Below are 22583 nucleotides of genomic sequence, written 5' to 3' on the forward strand. Positions count from 1 at the left end.
TACCACCACAGGGCTACTTGGTGAAGGTCCTCAGCTCTAACGAAATGCAACTGAGGGTACCTTGTGTTGGAAGTGATGTCCACTTATCTGGAAACAGAGGTACTGCTCACAGGTATGGCAGCTAGGAATGTGAGTGTACGCATCCCCTGAGAACTAGCCCCCCCCCCCCCAGTCGTTGAGCTGTAACTAGGCAGAATGGACTGGCGGGAAGTCATCTTGAAATTCTCCCTGGTAACGGGTCTGCTCAGGGCTCAAGGGTCCCCAATTGGTGAAGGCCTTCCGATTTCGCGGGAACGAGGAAGTACCTGGAGTAGAACCCCCGGTTCCGTTGGGAAGCAGGGACTCTGCAGATGGAGCGTAGTTGGAGCATTCCTAGATGCCTTGAGGTCGAGCAGTTGTCAGCACTGTCCCTGTGCCATCATATGCAAGGAGGGAGATTTGGTGTTGCTCTGAAATTAGGGTGCAGCCCTCCCTGATGATCTGGCAAACCCAGACTGGTGAAAATGAAAAAGAGCCCCCCACTGGTGAAGGTGGTATCCAAGGGGCCCCGCTGGGAGCTCACATTGTGCTGTTGGCTGAGGCCCATTTTTGAAAATATTTTTTCAGTTATTAGAGAGGGGCATGTGCCAGTTTTGGGAATGTGTATTCCTTCCATCTTCGCATTTTGCCCAGTTCAGGAGGAAATGCATTTCTGTTTCTTTTTCCCAGTGTTGCACTATATGCAGTGTCAGTCCTAGATTGTTAATATGATTGTGACAGAAGGATATGGCCCAAGGGTGCGTCCCTGAGTGTACATCTCTGGAGAACCGGGTAGTGTCCTCTGGCGGAAACTGGTCCCTAGGGAAGCAAGGGACTGTACCTCCACATCCTGCTCCTTCAACTGGGCTGCCGTCTTCCAGAGTTTATCTCCAACAGGTTGCCCGGTAAACAGGGAAGTTCGCCTGTTTCTCTTGCACATCCTCCCAGATAACACTGGCCCGGAACCGTGCCACATATCTGGCTGTAATGGTTCCTGTGGTGATTCTGGCAGACGTGTCAAGCACCCCATAGACGGCACAGGCCTCCCCCCATAAGGTACTGCTGTTCTGAGGGGTTGTCAGGAACGGCAGTGATGACTTGGGGTTCAGAGGACGGAAGACAATCACACAAATACCGTGGCCTTCCCGCTTGGGATGTACACTTTCCGAAGGTGCCCAGATACTTACTGTCACACCCTGAAGGGGTGTTGGAATGTAAGCGTGATCCTCCCTTTTTTTTTTTTTTTAACCTTAACGGGAGCATGGGGAAGCTGGGCTGTACTGTAGAATGAAGATCGGTGCATCTGGAACTCAAGACCTATCTTCCAAAATATCATGGCCCCGAGTTGGGAGACTCGTCATCACTGCATCCCGTACTGCGCGTGGAGATAAGGCAGTTGGCTCTGCCGATGCCTCAATGTTCTCAGCATGCCAAAGACCTTCGTACGCTGAGAGTATTTCCCACCTTCTCCATGAATTTTGAGTGGAAGAGATTTCCCGGTGGGAAAACATGGTGAGGCCATTCTTCCGTGTGTGTGTGTGTGTCTGAGAGGTAACCCATCAACGAGTCCGTGGAGATAAGCCATCCTGGCTAGCGCCCTCTTCCCCCAATTAAGGCAAGATTCCATGGTGGGGGGGCCTTGCCTTGGGGGCCTCTGGGAGGCAGTGCCACAAGCAAATAATCGAGTGTAGACCTCCTACCTGTGTCATTTTCCAGGGCCTCTGAATGTACGATCCCGACTACTTAGGTCTGGGTTAACCTGAAGCTGTCTCCGCATCCAGAAGCCAGTTCCTTATGGCTAGGGCTGGAGGTAGTAAGCCCTATCTGCCAAGGGAGCGGAGACACACAGGACCTGCGTAGAACCGTTCTTCAACACCCTCTTCAACGACGCCTGTTCAAGCTGTTATTGAATGCAAGGCCTCTAATGGACACACTAGGTGGGACCTGAGCCCACAATCCATGCCTTAGGCCAATGGCTTATCCTTTATGCCCATGCTTACACTCACATGCGTCGGCATTGTGCGTCGACGTCCGGAGCTTATGAGACATAAGACGGTGCGTCTTTGACACGCCGGGTGCCATGGCAGCTTGGGGGGCACTTGAGTGGGTCCCCCCATGTCACCGAAGGGCTCTCCAAGGAGGCCCTTCCCATCTCTGCTTTCGGGGTATCCCAGCTGGGGCCCAGAGGAGGACTGCCCTGGTACGGGGTTGCAGGCACTGGTATAAAAATGTGAGGGCTGCTGCTCTTTCCTTCCCCTACAAGGGCACCTGCTTTGGGAGGGAGAACTAAGGATCCATGGGATCTTGAACTGCCAACCCTGGGAATCATCTGAGGTTCTCCTGGATTTCTGCTCCTCCATGGGGTGCTGGTTTAAATCCAGCCCTGAGTGATCCTGGGCTAAGCCCGAGGCCATGTTGGGAATCCTCCCATGTGGAGCTATAGTAAAGAAGTAAAGTAGTAAGAGAGAGGAGAACTCCGCATGCACCATGCAGTGTGGAAGAACAAGACTGAGGCAGGCTGGGAGTCACATGGTATATGACACCCACAGACACACAGGGCAAAGCCACCTAGAGGACCGGAGGATGTTCCCCAGATATCATGGCTAATTCAGACTGCTTATCTGCGGAAAAATGATGATATACCATATTTCGCACAATTATTGTTATATCTTTAATGGACGTCTTTAACACCCACTCTTCAAGGGAACCTCTTGATATGTGGTAATGTGCGGTGGCTATATTTGAGAACAACCACTTTGTGATCGTCACCTCACATTACCACATATCAAGAGGTTCCCTTGAAGAGTGGGTGTTGAAGACTTTCTACGCAAAGGGAACGAGGTTGGTTGATAATTAGTTGATTAGATTAGTTGATTAGATGATTGGAAGCAATCATGGTTGTTTTTGTCAGATTTGTTTCACGAGATCAAAAATTGTTTGAAGTTGTTTCCTTCAGTAAAATTACAATTTGGAAAAAAAAAAACAAAAAAAAACGTAGGCTCTTAGGTAGAAAGTTTAAATCCAGAACCTCCAGGGTAGCTTTCTCTGAAATGCTCCCTGTTCCACGCGCAGGTCACCAGAGGCAGGCAGAGCTCCGGAGTCTCAATGCGTGGATGAGACGATGGTGCAAGGAAGAGGGATTCAGTTTTGTTAGGAACTGGGGAACCTTTTGGGGAAGGGGGAGTCTCTTCCGAAGGGATGGGCTCCACCTTAACCAGGGTGGAAACAAGACTGCTGGCGCTAACCTTTAAAAAGGAGATAGAAGTGTGTGTATTTTTTCCGGTGTGCCATGTTTCTTCAACGCACTGTACATCGGTTCCTTTGACACATTGTTCATTTTTTTTCTTAATTACTTCGACGTCTCATATTGCTGTTGGGCATCCTGCATTGATGTGCTTGGTGCAATTTTTATAGATTTCTGAGACTTATGCGTCAATTTTGATGCAATCAGTTTATGAGCCAAAGGATGAGATTTTGCACTGAGCCTTTTTTCTATTTTGTTGGCACTGGCGCTGAATGCGTCAACTGTGCCAACATAGGTTGGTGTTTCATTTTAGCATTTTAACCAGGAAAATGTGCGACTTGCATTGGATATTTCTAGTGCAGGCCAATCTGGTCTCTTCAGTGCAAAGAAGAGCTGGATGACTTACTCCTTGAGGAATGAGAGTACCAGTGGTCCTTAGATAATGACCTGCTGTGAGAGCACAGGCTTTCTATCTTTGCTGCTCTCAACCATTGAGAATGGGGACATTCTTCCACATGCCTTGCAGTTGGGCTGGTCATGTTCGGGGCCCACTTGTAGTAGGTTTCGAGGCTGTCCATGATCAATATTGCCTGTCCACAGGTGCAGGTTTTGAAACCACCCAACTTTTTCTAATAGTAGCACTGAAAAGTGCTTTTATAGGATTTGCTGTGAGACAGCAAAATTTTAACGAACAAGAAAGAAAAACTGAGGAGAAAAGAGAGAGCGACAGAAAATCCGTCCGTGCAGAGCATGGACAAAAATAGACAGACAATGCCTACGCAGGAACTCCTGCACATGCTCAGTAGAGCTCTACCAGCTTTGAGAGACAGTTTTGCTTAGTGCCACCTGATATCACCCACAGATCATATCTAATTCAGCCCGGCTTATCAACAGAAAAAGTGATGTAAAATAGATATTGGTCTCGCTGCTGACAGTTAATTTGCTCCTGCGAATACATGGTTATTTATATTTTGTTTGATATTTAATGATGTATGCATATTATCTTTAAAACCCTTGTTTCTGTAAAGCCTGTTGCTGTTAAATGTTTTACTGTTTTTTAAACTGTTACATGTAAAGCCTGTTGCTAATTTATTGTTTCACTGTAAACCGAGGTGATGTATGTCTATACGTACCGCGGTATAAAAGAATCTATAAATAAATAAATAAATAAATATTGGAACATACACAATCACAAGCTAAGAACAAAAATGCATAAACATAAATAAATAAAATAATTTGCCAGACAGTGCACAATCCCAGTAATTAAGCAGACTGTGAAGTAATCTAAAAACTAACAATGTCACTACCAGCTTGTATAGGCTTGCTGAATACCAAGCCAAAATATTTATTTCATATTTCTTGGTTACCCCCCATCTCTTGCAAATCTCTCATTCCTACTTCTCCCCCACACTCTTACGTACTGTTTCATGGCCATTAGCCTGGAGTCCATGCTTTCCTGCTTGCCCTTCATGACTTGCACATCCGTCAGTAACTTTGTAACACTGTCATGTCGAACCTTCACATCTTCACTCTTTATACCAGACACCTGCAAGATATAGACAAAACCAAAAATGATGTGCAGTGTTCGATATCCTATCTTACCTCTCTGGCACAAGTGAGGAGTCACAACAAACGAAACAGTACACCTCCTATGAAAATAAGGCCAACTCAGCCTCCCTATCCGCATGCATGCATCTGGAACCAGAGGAACTTTGGGTCCCAGTCTACTTCTCGGTTATGTACAAGGATGCATACAAAATATTCCATATTTCACACTGCATCCGGTATATACAGTAAGCGAATAGCACATGATGCTCTTCATTCCCTCTGCCTTCCCAGACACACGCCAACGTTTGAAGAGTTGGCAAGTCGTTCAGAACATGGCAGCTTGTCTTTTGACCAGACGCAGGTGGAGGGAGAATATTCCTCCAGTTTTGGCCGAGCTTCATCAGTTACCTACTGAATCAAGGCTTTGACCTTGATTTACAAGATTCTTTATAATATGGAGCCCAAATATCTACTTATTCAATTGAAATCTTACACACTCTGCAGATATTATGCTCCCAAAATGAGAATTTGTTGGGGTCCTTTGCCTTGAGCAATGTAACATTAAAATGGGGGAGTATCTTAAGGAGTCGTTAGCTGGATGGGAAAATTAGAAGTAGAAGAGCATTGGATAGAACTAAAAGGAGGAGATGATTTAAGTAAATAAAAGGAAGAGGAAAAAGACTGCTGTGTTTTTCTATAAAAGTAGCTGAAAAGATAAGGAAAAAGGTTAGCATTCATAAATGACAAGAGATAAAAGAAAGAGGAAAAAAGGCGAGAATAGGACAGTAGTCAAGAATGCAAAGATTCAAATAGAAGGAATAGCAAATACAGTAGAAAATGAAATTTAATGTGGACAAGTGTAAGGTGATGCATATAAGAAAAATAACCCTTGCTGTAGTTACACAATGTTGGCTTCCATATTAGGAGCTACCACCCAAGAAAGAGATCTAGGCGCCATAGTGGATAACACATTGAAATCGTCGGTTCAGTGTGCTGCGGCAGTCAAAAAGCAAACAGAATGTTGGGAATTATTAGAAAGGGAATGGTGAATAAAACGGAAAATGTCATAATGCCTCTGTATCGCTCCATGGTGAGACCGCACCTTGAATACTGTGTACAATTCTGGTCGCCGCATCTCAAAAAAGATATAATTGCGATGGAGAAGGTACAGAGAAGGGCGACCAAAATGATAAGGGGAATGGAACAGCTTCCCTATGAGGAAAGACTAAAGAGGTTAGGGCTGTTCAGCTTGGAGAAGAGACGGCTGAGGGGGGATATGATAGAGGTGTTTAAGATCATGAGAGGTCTAGAACGAGTAGATGTGACTCGGTTATTTACTCTTTCGGATAATAGTAGGACTAGGGGGCAGTCCATGAAGTTAGCAAGTAGCACATTTAAAACTAATCGGAGAAAGTTTTTTTTTATTCAACACACAATTAAACTCTGGAATTTGTTGCCAGAGAATGTGGTTCGTGCAGGTAGTATAGCTGTGTTTAAAAAAGGATTGGATAAGTTCTTGGAGGAGAAGTCCATTACCTGCTATTAAGTTCACTTAGAGAATAGCCACTGCCATTAGCAATGGTTACATGGAATAGACTTAGTTTTTGGGTACTTGCCAGGTTCTTATGGCCTGGATTGGCCACTGTTGGAAACAGGATGCTGGGCTTGATGGACTCTTGGTCTGACCCAGTATGGTGTATTTTATGTTCGTATGTATGCCTTTCTGATTCCAGTCCCTGAAGTGGTCCTGCCCTGTATCTATCTCCATGTGACTTTGCTGTCCAAGGCCTGCCAGCCACCAGCATCTGAGGGCTCAACCTTGAGGGAAGTTGGCCAGTACAAGCAGAAGATATTCCGTCTCGGTCTTGCTCCAGCCCCACTTCTGGGGTCAGAATACAGGTAAGCATGCTGTCACATGGACAAGGTACATCCAAGGGTATTAAAAGAACTTAGCGAAGCTCTGGCAGCTCCGCTGGCTGCCCTTTTCAATAATTTCTTAGACTCAAGATTCGTTCCAAAGGCCTGAAAACATTCACAAAAGTGGAAGTAGAGGAGGCTGGGAACTACAGGCCAGTTAATCTGACCCCTGTGGTGAGTAAATTAATGGCATCGCTGGTAAAACAGAGGATCGTGTAGTTTCTAGGATCCAATGGCTCGGAAGATCCAGAAGTAAATCTTGTCGGATGAATCTGATCAATTTCTTTGATTGGGGACCCAGTAGTTGGATCAGGGGAGAGCGCTAGATGTAGAGTAGTTAGATTTTAGTATGGCCTTCAACTTGGTTCCACATAGACAACTTATAAATAAACAGCTTTTGGTTAACATCTTAAAGTGATTGACTGAGTTTGAAAAGGCCCAATACCCTGTTTCTAACAGTGGCCCATCTAGGTCACAAGAACCTGGCAGGATCCCAAGGTTTGATAAATTCCAAGCTGCTTATCCCAAGAATAAGCAGTGGATTTCTGCAGCTCCACCTTAATAATGGTTCATGGACTTTTCCTCCAGGAACTTGTCCAAATATTTGTTTTTAAAGCCAGGGGTAGGTTATTTTTTCTCCTGCTGTCCAGACAGATGTCCTAATCCACAGTGAGAAACCAGTTCAATATGAAGGATGTCTGCTTATAGACTCCTTTAGGAAACAGATGGCAGAACTCAGAGTGAAGATGGGAAAGTGAGGTCATTGATGAAATGCTTATCAATCATCAAAAATGAAAAACTCAAGAGGGGAAGGTGAAACTGGACCACAGGGATGACTGCTGGACCCAGATTACCACAGCTGCAAGTTCCAACACCATAACTGTTATTAGGAAACAGTATGCAGACCTAGAAGTGGAGGAGGAGGAACTATCCCAGAAGGAGAAGGAGCCTCCAAGCTGTTTGGGACTCAACAATTATTAGGAGGCACAGAATAGTGGTGGTTGGTGACTTGCTTCTGAGGGGGCATGGAGGCATCCATCTGCTGACCAGATATGTTGTCCTGGGAGGTTAGCTGTCTGCCGGTTGCCAAAATCCAACACATTATGGAGTGCCAAAAATCTTCAAGCCTACTGACTACTGTCCAATGCTGCTTACCCATACTGGAACAAATTATATTGCTAGGAACCACACCGATTATATCAAAAGTAACTTCATGACTCTAGGAGAGAAGGTAAAGCAGATAGGTGCACAGGTGGTATTCTCCTCCGTTCTACCAGTCAAGGATAAAGGTCCAGGTAGGGAAACTTGCATTCTGGAGATGAAGGTAGTCTCAACAAGAGCATTTCTGTTTCCTCAAATGGGATGATGTGTCAAGGACTGCTGAGCAGAGATGAGGTCCACCTTTTGAATGGGCGTAGTGTCTTCCAACAGAGTCTGGCAAACCTACTAAGGGCTTTAAATTTGGATTGTCAGGGATGGGTGAATAAAACCCTAAGGTAAGCAAAACATTAAATACTTGTTGCCCTTTTTCTCATTTTTATACATCTAGAAAGCTATGTACACTAATGCTCAGAGTATGTGAAAAAAAGGTTCCAGACTCAGAGAAGAAGCTGACTTGGATGCAGTGGCTGTGACGAGTCACCATGCTCACCGAGGCACGACTGGACACAGAAATCCGGCCAATATCGGTCCTGATCACCTTACTAAACACAGATTTAGCCAGAAGAATACAATCTATTCTAGAGTAAGTATTCTGGGGGTGAGAATAAAATGTGTAATCTGACTCCCCCGTTTGCAATGTTCTCTGCACATCTATCATTCCCAGTTCCTCACATTCCCAATTTATTCCCACAGTGAATTCTTCTTTTTGCCCTTTTGGAGGCTTGCAATCCAGTATTTTATTCGCAGTCTCCTCCCATTATTACAGAGTACTCAGGATAACAACATCTTGAAAAAACTCATGATTGTAGACATTGGGCGCATAAATATTACAAAGAGCTAGCCTATACCCATACCCTACCTTCCTCATCCCTGATTTGTTTAATCATCTGGAATGTGAGTTGTTTATGAGCGTAGCAGCACTGACCCACCCAACCCTGTTTTCGATTTTTATGTTTCGGCTCTCTGAGGTGTTTCCTGCGGGAACCCTATGTGTGATTTCGGCTGTTTAACAGACCCAATATTTTTCTACGTTTTATGGGCGAGTGGATGCCATCTACATTAAAAGCTGTGACAATAACCTCAGTCATTTTTAAACCAGTGAAGATCCCGCCCCTGAATTTCTTTTGATCTTTACTTCTTTCAGTCAAGAACAGAGCCCCTCTATACTCACCCTCAACTGCTTCTTCTCTTGTATAAAATAGATCTCATCGTTCCTAGCCATGTACTTCCTGCCTTTTCTTTCGTAAGTCACAGTCACCTGAGCCATCACCCACACAATCCCCTTTCCCTTTAGCAGTTAATCTTCCTCCAGCTCCAAGGGACCATCACCCCATGCCAAAACCATATTATGGCGTGCCCTCGAAGTGTTCCTTCCTGATAAAAAAAGTGGCTCTAACATATTACCCCTCCAAGGATACCCCCATTATCTCTCCACAACATCTTGGGAGCACTTAGCCAAGTACAAACCATTTCGCCCCATAGCTGCATCAATAGAAAACATTACAAACCAGAGTAACCCACAACCCCTCTCTCTCTCCTCTCAGAAGACTGAACACCCAATAAAGGGTTTTTGAATTGCCCTGAAGCATAAACCAGCATCCCATTTCCCAGCTATCAATTCAAGTTTGGTCCATGAAAGAGTTATGACGTTTACAAGGAAAACGTTCTCCCTCTGTACAGCAGGAGTTTTCAGGCAGAGAAACGTCATGTTAGGCTTAACGGCCTCTACACCTTTCTCCATACACCGAGTCACTTGGCTGAATAAGGCAGAGCTGCTAAGAATGCTTGCACTTTCTTCTTGTCAAGGAGTAGTAGTTCTTTTCCTTGATGAAGAATTCTGAGTTTTGCAGGGAACCGTAGCACGCACTGGAATCCCTTCTTGTACAGGTCCAAACGATATGGTGCCATTCCCCCCTCTGAGCTGCCACTTGCGCAGAACAGTTATTAAATAGCAATAATCTACTCTCACTATACAACAGCTTTTCCACACTATGATAAGCACGCATAATCTTTATGCCTCCAGTTTAAAATTCAAGCCATTACAGGTTCCAGTCGACACTTTTCTCGCTCTCTGTCCTAACCTGTGCACTCGCTCACATCGCATTATCACCTCAGACATCATTGATCTTCAGATGTTCTGAGGGTCAGGCCTCCACAATTTTATACAACTCAGCATCGGAAACAGATTTGGGGAGTCCAATTATTCTGATATTGTTTCTTCTTTGCTGGTTTTCCAATATGTCTGTTAATTTCTTTGCAAGCGCCTGTAGGTTCACTATTTTCCTATCCAAGTGCAACACGGAGTCCTCCTGAGTGCCTGGTCTTGCAGCCGGTTGGATGTTCCAGAGATACTCCTTTGTATTCCAGCGACCTTGCACCTTTAATTCCTGACAGTGAGCTCCCCAACCTTGGAGACTCTCACCTTTCGTGAGTACCAACCAGTCCGGCAATGTCAGGGAAACTCCCTTTCTCAGATCTGCTTGCAAGCACCACTGGAGGTGAAAGCAGACTCCCACTGGCAAGTGGAGCCAAATCGAATAGTCCTGAGACTGCGGGTTCTAATGAGACAACAGGGAGCGCTGAAGTGGACGCATACGTGTCCTCACCCATGTCACCACTTCCAGGGTTGCAGTCATCAAACTGAGTACCTGTAGGTAGGATCACACTGTCAGGTGTATAGTGCTCATTTGAGACATCAACTTTTGAATATGAGCTTCTGGCAGAAAAACTGCCCTGCATCATGTCGAATCACACACCTGGATACTGCAATGACTGAGATGGCTGAACACTGCTCTTAGCTAGGTTCACCACCCAACCGAGCTCCTGTAACAGGGAGATCACCTTGCGGTTCACCAGACGGCTCTCTTCCAGAATCTTGGCTTTAATCAAGCAGTCTTCTAAATACAGGTGTACCAGGATCCCATCCGCTCTCAGTTCTGCCACCACCACCATCATAATCTTGGAAAAAGTTCTGGGAGTGGTGGCTAGACCAAAAGGCAGCACCCAAAATTGATAATGGCAGCCCAACACTGCAAAACACAGAAAACGTTGGTACTCCAATCGGATAGGAATATGGAGGTAAGCCTCAGACAGATCCAAGGAAGTCAGAAATTCCCCTGAATGCATGGCCATTATCACTGAGCGCAATGTTTCCATGTGAAAATGAGCCACCCACAAATGATGGTTGACCCCTTTGACATCCAAGATGGGAAGAAATGAGCCTTCCCTTCTTGAGCACAACAAAATTAATGGAATATTGACCCGTATTTTGAGACGGGGGTACTGGAACCATAGCCCTCAGATCGAGAAGCCTTGACAGTGTACACTCCACCAACTGCTTCTTCTGCAGGGAGTGGCAGGAAGACACCATGAACATGTCCCGAGGAACACTGCGAAATTCCAGCACATATCCTTCTCGTATCACTTCCAGGACCCACTGTCCTGATGGGATCTGGACCCACTGCTGATAAGAGAGAGGCATCTCCCTATCTTCTGTTCCTGGGGATGGGTTGGCAAACCTTCATTGGGAGAGTCAGGAGGTTGTACAGGGTGGCCCATGGAAAAAGTAGCCTGCTTCCAATAACTGGTATTGGAGGCGGGCTACTTTTCCATGGGTCAGCCTTTCCTACCCAAGGTCCCGTCTCGCCTGGACTGTCTGGGGCGAAAGGCTGAGACCTACTAAAAGGCCAAGTCCTCTGAAAGATCGTCCCTCTGTAGGGACACAAAGGCTTGGAACCTCAGACAACCCCTCATACCAAAGAGGCGCAGCAACTGCTTCTTAGCTATAGGCGTCATCATATATATTTCTTTTATATGCGTCCAAAATTTAGGTGCCCAAGAACTAGGCGCCTCAGCTTAAGTGCACACAAACTTACGCCCAATTTTGCGTACAGGATACGCATGGGTCCAAGACGGATGCTGCTTAACCTGGACACCCAAGCTGATGCTCAACTAAGCGTCCAAAACCTGCACACCGAGATACACCGCTGAACTGACGTCCTACAGAGGGCAGCCAAATGCGCAGGCAAAAGCGCGGGATATGGCCTACCATGTGTCGCACAGTGGAAAAGCTCCGGAGCGGGGCCTAGCCAAAAGAGCCTGCTCAATCTGCCCCCGTCCCTGAACTTCCCTTGGGGTGGGACAACCACTGGAATGGCACGCCAAACTCGGAGACCAGGGAAAGAGAATCCCTAAACAACCCTCCTTCACTGTCTCTGTGTAAGTTTTACCTGAGCTTAGCCCTTCCCAGCCGAGTACAGAGACGGCCTTCTGGCTACTGGGGAGGGGCGGGGGAGGGAGGGAGAGAGAGGGCATTGGCTGTCACCACTGCGCTTGCTTTCCTGCATCCGCTGCCTTTAAGCTATAAAATCAGATAAGTCCACACCGGCTGAAAAACCTGCTACTAGACCAAGGCACACATCTGAGGGACCAGGATCTCACCTCACAAATTCTCAACTGGGGGAGGGACCATTTGGTATCATCGCAGGAGAGCGGGCACAATCAATTATAGAAACATAGAAATGACGGCAGAAGAAGACCAAACGGCCCATCCAGTCTGCCCAACAAGCTTTCGCACTTTTTATTTTTTTTTTCACATAGTTGTTACTCTTGGCTTTTAGAACCTTTTAGCTCTATTTCCCCTCCACCCCACCATTAATGCAGAGAGCACTGCTGGAACTGCATCCAAGTGAATATCTAGCTCAATTAGGGGTAGCAACCGCCGCAATAAGCAAGCTACACCCATGCCTCCGTCCACCCAGACTACGCAATTCGGACCCCGTTGGCTGTTGTCCATATACAGATCCTCCTCTCTACACTCCCCCTGCCGTTGTATCAGAGAGCTATGCGTTGAAAGAGAAGTGTTGGACTTTCTCCCCTGCTGTTGAAGCAGAGAGCTATGCTGGATATGCGTGAAGTATCAGACTTTCTCCCCTGCCGTTGAAGCAGAGAGCTATGCTGGATATGCGTGAAGTGTCAGACTTTCTCCCCTGCCGTTGAAGCAGAGAGCTATGCCGGATATGCGTGAAGTGTCAGACCTTCTCCCCTGCCGTTGAAGCAGAGAGCTATGCCGGATATGCGTGAAGTATCAGACTTTCTCCCCTGCCGTTGAAGCAGAGAGCTATGCCGGATATGCGTGAAGTGTCAGACCTTCTCCCCTGCCGTTGAAGCAGAGAGCTATGCCGGATATGCGTGAAGTGTCAGACTTTCTCCCCTGCTGTTGAAGCAGAGAGCTATGCTGGATATGCACTGAAAGCAAAGTATTGGCTTATCTGGTTTTGGGGAAGTAACCGCCGTAACAAGCCAGCTACATCTCGCTTCTTTGTGAATGCAAAACCTGTACATCGAACAAGGGCATTATCTCCAGGTAGTAGTCCTCATTCTCGTGAGCCACATTAACAATCAACAAATATTGAACAAGCCTAATAATTGGCAATCCCTATAGCCTATGTCCTCACCGGTAAATTTACATACTCTTACCCACCCCTCGGTTTTGGGTTTTTTTTTTTGGAGACGGCAGCCCTCCATCCTTCCACTCCGTGAATGCCTCTGTGGCTACTGCCGCTCCGTGCAGTGTTCTGCCGCCTCCTCCCACCCCTGGCTATGCAAAGTCCTTGGTGCTCCGCTCCTCCCCTTCCCCCGACACCAAAACTTCCCTCCTATGCAGCGACAAATCTCCTTATGCACCGGTGAGGACCCTGCGTCTGCTACTTTTCGTGGCTGTGACAACTCCCCCCCACCCCCCCCCCCCCCCCCCCAACAAGTCCTATAATTTGGGCTTCAAGGGCTGCTGCTGCTTCTCCCTTTTGCTGCAACAGGTCTAAGGCGATCTCTAGCTCAGCCTTTCTGCGCTCTTCGGCGGTGGCTGTGGCAGCAGCGGCTTCCTGTTCTTCTATTCTGAGCCCTTCTATCTTGAGGGCTGCTGCTTGTTCGGCATTCTGAATGCGAGTCCCCCACTCTTCATTCACGTCCTCTAGACTTGATGGATCCACAGTGTTTATCCCACGCCCCTTTGAAGTCCTTCACAGTTCTGGTCTTCACCACTTCCTTCGGAAGGGCATTCCAGGCGTCCACCACCCTCTCCGTGAAGAAATACTTCCTGACATTGGTTCTGAATCTTCCTCCCTGGAGCCTCAGCTCGTGACCTCTGGCTCTGCTGATATTTTTCTGACGGAAAAGGTTTGTCGTTGTCTTTGGATCGTTAAAGTTTTTCAAGTATCTGAAAGTCTGTATCATGTCACCTCTGCTCCTCCTTTCCTCCAGGGTGTACATATTTAGATTGTTCAATCTCTCCTCATATGACATCCGATGAAGACCCTCCACCTTTCTGGTCGCCCTTCTCTGTACCGCTTCCATCTTGTCTCTTATATGCGTTTATATTCTTTTTTTAAATTAATTACCCTTCTAAAATCTGAAGCAATCTCCAAGTAGGGAGATGCACGTCCATCATCTGCTGGAGATGAAGAATATTGGCAGGCTGATGTCACTGCAGGACTATATATAATTTGATGTCAGTTTGCTCCGTCTCCATCTGCTGTTAAAGGTAAATCCATTTATCCACATGTTAGGACACATATTCCTTACGGGATAAAAACTGACCAGTATGAGGATAGCTGGGGAAATTTTAGGCCTACTTGGATAATAACTGAAGTGGAATAGGACAGAAGGAGTCTGGTTTTTGATCTAATTCATAGGCTGATATATTGCCTGCACTGAGGTACATTCATAAGTCATGTTATGGGAAAATACATTTTTTTTTTTTTAAATCTCTCAGGTATTCTCAAATTTTTCATAGTTAGCCCAGTTATAATCTAGAATGATAGTAAAACCTGAACTCTCACACTCGTTTAGAATCTTAACAGTGCAAGTCAAAGATTATCAAGAAATGTCTTAGCCAGGAGAACATTATATACAACTCATTCTCATTCTGTCTCCTTCTACACATATGAATCTAACAGTACCCTTCTTTTTCTGAAGAAGAATCTAAATTACTTTGTAATTCTTAAGGACCCCAAATGTTTCCAATAGCTTGGACAAAAATGTAACCATAAATTTCGTTCTATCATCATCATCCACTCCCTCCGGATTCCTCAAAATCCTATTATTTGCATGTTCAAAGTCCCACGGACTATGATAGTTACTACTTGACATAAATTGGATCTATGGCCTTTTTTGTTACCACTGTTTAATGCTAGCCTAGTCCAAGACAGAGTGCCACCAATTTTGCAAGAGACAATTATACATCCCATATTGAAGGTAGGTAGGTTCAGATTCAAGGGTGTTGGCCTACTGCCATCCAGTATATAATTTGTCTTTCCTACATAAGGTGATGGACAGAGCAGTCTATCAACAAGCCCTAATATATCTATCAGAAATGAAAGCATGCCATCCTTGCCAATGAAGGTTTAGAGAAAACAACAGTACAGAGATCTCATTACTAAGCTATGATCCACAGTTGCAAGCAGACATAGGCTATGACTCATTCATCATCTCCCTTGATCTGTCCCACAGCCTTCAACACTGCCAATCATGATTTACTGATCAGACGGTTGCTGGGCTTAGGCTTTAAGACTGCAGTTTTGGACTAGTTCAATCTTTTCTTAACTGACTGCACCCAACATGTAATTTAGGAGTTCACTGTGCAGTGTCCGAGGTACTAGATGCCTCAGGGGTCAGTTCTGACACCAATTCTTTTTAATGTTTAAGCTGATTAGAATCAGCGCTATGGTATACGGTGCTTTATGTTTGCTAATGACGTACAGCTAGTAGCACATATTAAAGGTCCAGGCTTCATTTGTGAACAGAGAGGAGTCTAGTTAGGACAGCACCAGCGTAACACGAGTCCATTGAAATATGATATATTTTGGGGCAGTAAAGTTAATAGGCGATTCCACAAATTAAGGGAGGTGGGGGGATGAACCTTCTGGTGGAGGATTTAGTGTGCACTCGGTGTATCCAACTTGTTTCCAATTGAGCACTGCAGAGTCAGATTTCTGCAGTAGTTTGGACATCTTTGGAAGCGTCACAGCACTAAATTACTACTGCTCTCCAGCTTTGACATGGCGAGACAGGATTTTGATCAAGGCTCAGCAAGTTCCTTCTGTGTCTCCTTGACATCTCTTCCGCATTTCTCACTGTCAATCACTCCATCCTACTTTCAAGATTGAGCTCTATCAGGATAACTGTCCCGACGGATGCTGCGGAACTCCAGAGAGCAACCTTCTTGAATGATTCTTAGTACCCATTTGTCCGACGTGATCTCGACCCATCTTTGGTAGAAGAGGGAGTTGACCCCCTATTTCCTCTTTCTGTGGATGGGTCGGCCCATTCTCATTGTGGAGCACAGCTGGAGCCTGCCCCCGGGCTTGTTACTCTCTTGGTCTGTCGGTTCCGAAAGGGCTGGGACCTTACTGAGGGACGAGGTGCCTGGAACTGCGAGTTCCTGTAGTATCTAAAGCGTTGCAAGCTTCTGCCCCTGGTTCTTCTGGGGGAGGCGCACTGGGATCTTTTACCCCTGTCTTCCAGTAGCCGAGGCACTGGAGATTTGCCCCACTTGCTGGCTAACTTCTCCAATTCACTTCCGAATAAGAGAGATCCTTTAAAGGGCATTTAGAGGTTGCGTCAGCAGACCAATTCCGCAGCCATAGTTGTCTTCTGGCTGCCACTACCGAGGCTACTCCTCTGGCTGAGGTACGCACCAGATCTGAGCTTGGGTCCATCAGGAAGGCTGCTGCAGGTTTCATCATCTCACTGGTATACGTTCCAGAGTTATTTGCCCCTCTCTCTCTCTCTCTCGAGACAGAGAGAGGAGCAAGCAGGAACATGTGCAGCAGGAAGCAATATGCAGTGTCATTGCTGTTGCGTCAAAGGCCTGCTTAAGAATGGATTCCAATCGTCTATCCTGAGTATCCTTCAATGCAGCCCCTCCCTCAATGGAAATGGTTGTTCGCTTTGAGACGGCACAGACCATGGCATCTACTTTCGGAAAACACAGGCGTTCCTTGGTCGCTGATTTGAGAAGTATGCCTGAACAGAAAACCAACAAGGAGAACAGTATCTGCCCCAGAATTCTCTGCTCTCTTAGCCTATGTGACCTCAAAGTGACTTGCTGAGAATGACTTGCAGAATTTCCAGAACAAGCATTCAAGCTAAGGTGAGGCCTAATCATAGGGTCAAACAAAGCAGAAACCAACGGCAGGACCTTCAGGCTATATGGATACTACAGAGGCACTCTTTCTCAGGGGTTTCTATAAACTCAGCCACAGATGTGGTAATTACCCTGACCAGCAAGATTTTAACAGAACAAAGGACTGCCTAAAGAGTCATGGTAAATGGGCCCCACCTCCTGGGAAAACTATTCAGGACAGTTCAGAGATAGTCACATCATGCTGTTGACATGACAACCTATGTAAATGATTCTTTGGGCAGTCACGCAACTCTCCAGAATCTTCTACCCTTGTTCAATATTGAATGTTATCTATAAAAGAAGGATCACTTCCTGTATACGATGAGGTGCTGGTAGTCAGTTTGTCAGAGGCATGGCATGCATCTCCCAAGAATACTTATACTGAATAAAAAAATGTATGCTTTCTACCAAAAATCTAAGTGTCCTTGTCTCCTTGGCCATAAGCATCATAAAAAATGGCATGGCGCTTAACAGATTCCAGAGGTTATAAGGCTTCCAAGGCCCAACCTCCTTTAAAGCTGACCTCCGGGGATCCCACTCCAGGTCAATCAGTTCCTGGATAGCTTTCATCATTGGGAAGAAGCATGAGGCTTTACGAAGGGACACCAAGATGGGGTTCTTCTTTGGTTCCGCCAGAGGGTCCGTGCCTGGAATACCCAGAGTCTGGGAAACATAGGCTGGTAATTCATCCCTGTGGAAGAAGCGAAGCATGGTTCGGTATGGTTCCAGGCCTGGAGGGATTTCTCCTTCTTCCAGGGAGCCGCCATCATCAACATCATCATCTGAGGTGTCCGGGTCCCTGTCAGAGAAATTCTTGGTTAGGCTAGGCACGTCTCGAGGCATCCGAGAAGGGCTGGGAGGATCTTGTGCTTTCGGCAGGGGTTGAGCCCGGGAAGCAGCCAGGGCTGCCTGCGCCTGAACGAAGGCTTGCAGTCCTTGGAAAAATTCTAACCAGGAGAAGGTCCCTGGGTCCATGTTAATCCCGGGGGGGGGGGGGGGGGGGGGGGGCGGAGTAGGGCCCCTGAGGTGCCCCCTCTTGTGGAGAAGCCACCTCGGAGTTGCATAGATCTGCAGGACACCAGTTCAGGCTGCGCGGCTCTTATGTGGCAGGCTGTGCAAAAAGAGAGCCTTCTTGGACACCGGTGCCATTGCCTTTTTGTCTGGGCGCACAGGTAATGAGCTTCAATGCGCGTGTGTAGTTGTAAGCGGGGCTGTGCGTGTAGTTATGTGTGCGTTTCTATTGTACACGCATAAATTAGGTGAATCGGCCGGCCTGCCCCGCACGTACTGCTGGTCGAGAAGGGAAGATGGCTTCCCCCCCCGAGGATCTCCACGTGTGTGGACCCTTGCACCGGATCGGGGCCTAGCCGGAAGAAAGGAGGAATCGGTACGGCAATCCGAGCTCTGGAGACCGGAGACCTGAATTTAAAGTTTTCGGCTTACCTGGTCTCGGCACTTACCAATCGTGTGCCAGATGGTCTCCAGCTGCAGGGGGAGAGGGAATTACCTTCACCGCCAAGCTCGTTTCTGCACCCGCTATCTTTCAGCCACACTGGGGGGCTAAGTCCACTCCGTGAGCCGGCTACTGGACCAAGGCACACCTCTGAGGGATATTGGAGTTCAACCTCAGGAATTCTCGACTGGGGGAGGGACCCTTAGGTATCACCGCAGGAGAGCGGGGCTCGATCTTCCTTAAGGTAAACTTGGTTTCTTCTTTGCTGTAATTCTTAACACCATTCTAGTGTGTGGGATAGTGTCCGCATCTGCTAGGAGACGGAGAGATACTGAGGAGCTGAGGTCACTGCAGGGGTGTATCTAGGGTGACGTCAGCTTTGAAATCTGACTCCGTTTCCCATCTGCTAGCAGAAGAGCACATAACTCACTGGTCGGTCCTGAGTCCATCTGGCCACACGCTAGGAAAGTGTAATTTATTGACCTGATGGAAAGGATAATCTTCAGAAGCTTATCATACATGTATTAAGTTAGCCCTCAATATTTGTTAATCGTTAATTCTACTCCATTCCACTAATTTGTAGGAGATCCTCCGGTGCCCTGAGGATCTTACCTGGCAGGGAGAGAGTAGGTGGTCTGGCATGGCTGACAGAGTGCTCATTCTGCGAAGGAAGACACCAACAGCAGCAATGCTACTGCTCCGCAAGGTCTCTAGTGGGCTGCAATTCCCCTTTCTTGTGTCTGGAACACCGGGCAGCAGTACTGACTGCTCCCTCGCACGCTACCTGCTCCCCACCCACCACCCCGGGGCAGCAGGCATGACTGCTCTCGCTCTCTCTCTCTCCCCCACCTCTGACATACGGCAGCAGGCATGACCACTCGCTCTCCTCACCACCTCCCACCACAAATGGTCACAGGCATGACTGCTCTCTCCCCCCCCCCCCCTCCCATTACATGGCAGCAGGAACAAATACTCCCTTCTCCCCCGGCATATGGCAGCGGGAATGACCGCTCCCTCCTCCTACTGGAATATAGCAGCGGGAATGACTGCTCCCCCTCCCCCACATACGGCAGCAGAAAAGATAAGAAATCTGAATAAATAAATCCTTTACCGTAGTGACCTTTCGCTTGATATTCTCCAGCAGCTGCTCCTGGCCGCGCAGGAAATAGGGATGCTGGAACTCTGTATCATCCTTCTCAGGTTTCACCAGGCCGCCCTGCTCGATGTGCACCACCTTTCGAAAGCCATCTGCAAAAACAAAGCACCAGGTTGGGGTGTATCACGCCGCCAATCACTTCTAGGTCAGAGTAAGCAAGACGGATTCACATCTGCGCTTGCGCACAGCCCCCATTTATAGTTACTTCTAAATCCCAATGGCGACAGTACCAATCGGTATTTTTATTTTTTGGCCTAGCAGGGCGTCAGTCCTCACACATGGATGACATGGTCAGATGGAGCCTGGCACAGAACTGAAACATGACAGCTCCTCAGTCTCATCTTTTCTGTGACGCCGGCAGGACTCGGTAACTTTCTCTCAAAGCTGCTGCGCTGAAAATATACGGAGCTGCAGGAGCTGGTTCGCTGCACCGGATTTGGTCAGATTTTTTCCAGCCTTCAGAGTCATTTGTTTGCTTTCCGTCCTATGCTCTTTACGCTTTTCACAAAAAGCCTTCTTGGAGGTCCCTTCAGTCCGCGAAGTGCATTTATCACAGACCGGCAATGTACTTTTTCGGTAGCTGCTCCAGCTATTTGGCATGAACTGCGCTCTTAAAGACCTTTCTCTTCAGCAAGACTTTTATGTTACTGCACGGTGGCCACATGATTGCTTTTAATGGTGTTCTGATTGTATCTTGTCACTTAGTTCCTCTGAGTTTACCCATGTTGTGCTGTTAGCCTCCCAGGCCTATTGCGTAAGCATATGCTTCACAGGGCTTAGATAACTGTCCCCATGCGCCCGGATTAGGCTGAGCACGCCCCAATTAATGGGTGCTCTGCCTCATTAACAGACGCCTTCATTACCCAGATTTATAAGAATGGCAGGGAAGCTTTGGATTGTGCCTCCTACAGACCCATTTCTTTGATCTATGCTAAATGTGCAAAGTACTCGGGCAGATCAAAATGGCTTTATGAAAGGGAAAATCTATCAACACAAGGAGGTTGCTGAATATTCTCCATCTACCTGGACAGCGTTGAGTGCCAGGGCTGATCATCTCACTTGATGCTGACAAAGCGTGTGACAGGATCTCTCGGACATTTTTATTTTCACTTTAGAAACAATTTGGGTTTCCAGAGGAATTTTTCACCTGGATTAAGACTCAATATCCCTCTCCCAGGACTAGGACCCTTACTAATGGTATTTGTTTTCCACCTTTGTGTGTCCTGCCGGGTACCCTTTCACCATCACTGTTCAGTTTAGCCATGGAACCCTTGAACTCATACGATTCAGACGTCTCCGCTGTTATCTGGATTTCTTTTCACAGCACCATGCAGAAGATTGTAGCATCTTTTCTGTGAAGCCTGCTGGCTTCACAGAAAAGATGAGACTGAGGAGCTTTCGTGTTTCAGTTCTGTGCCAGGCTCCATCTGACCATGTCATCCATGTGTGAGGACTGACGCCCTGGCTAGGCCAAAAAATAAAAATACCAATTTGGACTCAGGACCAACGGGATGTACAAAAGCTGCTCCCGAGCCGGGTGGGAGGCTACCCATGGCCCACTTAGTACTGCCCTTGCAAATGCCGTGTCCTCCCGAGCCTGAACATCCAGGCAGTAGAACCTGGAGAAGCTGTGAATGGAGGACCGTGTCGCCGCCCGACAGATCTCGGTGGGTGACAGCATCTTGGTTTCCGCCCAGACTCTGCCTGGGCTCTAGTGGAATGGGCCTTGACTTGTAGCGGTGGAGGCTTGCCTGCCTCTACGTAGGCCACCTTGATTACTTCTTTGATCCAGCGGGCTATGGTTGTGAAGGACGAATAGGTGAGTCCGTCTTTCGTATGGATTCCGACCTTTCCAGGTATCAGACTAGGAGTCTGCCGACGTTAAGATGGCGAAGACGGCGAGATTCTTCCGAGCCCTTATGCTCGTCTGGAGATGGCAACGAGACGGTTTGGTTTAAATGGAAGTGAGAAACCATCTTTGGAAGGAAGGAGGGGACAGTGCGTAGCTGTATGGATCCCGGTGTGACTCTGAGGAACGGTTCCAGACAGGACAGTGCTTTTGTTCGGAGATGCAACAGGCCAAACATATTGCCATTAAAGATGCAGTCTTCAAGATTAGGAGTCATAGGGACAGACCGCGGATAGGTCTGAAGGAGGCTCCCGCTAGGAAGTCTAGTACTAGATTGAGGTTTCATAGGGGTACCGGCCACTTTAAGGGAGGTCGTATCTGCTTGACCCCTCTCAGGAATCAGAAGACATCCGGATGAGATGCTAGGCTGATGCCTTCCACTTTGGATCCGAAGCAGGCCAACGCGGCCACCTGAACCTTGATGGAATTGAGGGACAACTCCTTCTGTAAGTCGTCCTGTAGGAATTCCAGGATCATGAGAATTTTGACTGTCCGCGGAAGGATGTTGTGGTCTTCACACCAGGCTTCGAATATTCTCCATATTCGTATTAGGTTAGCGATGTGGAGAACTTGCATGCTCGGAGCAAGGTGTCAATCACCGCCCTAGAGTATCCGCTCTTCTTCAGGCATGTCCGTAAGAGAGAGAACAGAGTTGGGTCTTCGTGGAGAATCGGGCTTTGCTGGAGCAGATCCCTGTGTGGAGGTAGAGGGCTCCCCGTCAAAAGTCTTCGCATGTCTGCATATCACGGCCTTCTTGGCCAGTCCGGGGCCACTATTTATTTATTTTATTTATTATTTTTATATATAGACATTTGATCTCAATCGAGATATCACACCGGTTTACATTCAGGTACTGTGGGTATTTCTCTATCCCCAGAGGGCTTACAATCTAAGTTTGTACCTGAGGCAATGGAGGGTAAAGTGACTTGCCCAAGGTCACAAGAAGCGACAGTGGGACTTGAACCCTGGTCTCCTGGTTCATAGTCCACTACT

At 47.2% G+C, this 22583-nt stretch overlaps 1 protein-coding gene across 1 annotated transcript in view; it reads right to left on the bottom strand.

Moving 5' to 3' along the window:
* HSF1 (heat shock transcription factor 1) overlaps positions 1-22583 on the bottom strand; it is a 160421-nt gene that overhangs the window by 119974 nt on the left and 17864 nt on the right. The window contains exons 3-4 of the mRNA XM_029592291.1: positions 19637-19773; positions 4684-4808 (exon numbers count right to left, since the gene is read on the bottom strand). Of these exons, the coding sequence (XP_029448151.1) occupies positions 4684-4808; positions 19637-19773 (262 nt within the window). The remainder of the gene's footprint in view (positions 1-4683; positions 4809-19636; positions 19774-22583) is intronic.

This window comes from Rhinatrema bivittatum, chromosome 2 (assembly GCF_901001135.1).
Source record: "Rhinatrema bivittatum chromosome 2, aRhiBiv1.1, whole genome shotgun sequence".
Classification (NCBI taxonomy): domain Eukaryota; kingdom Metazoa; phylum Chordata; class Amphibia; order Gymnophiona; family Rhinatrematidae; genus Rhinatrema; species Rhinatrema bivittatum.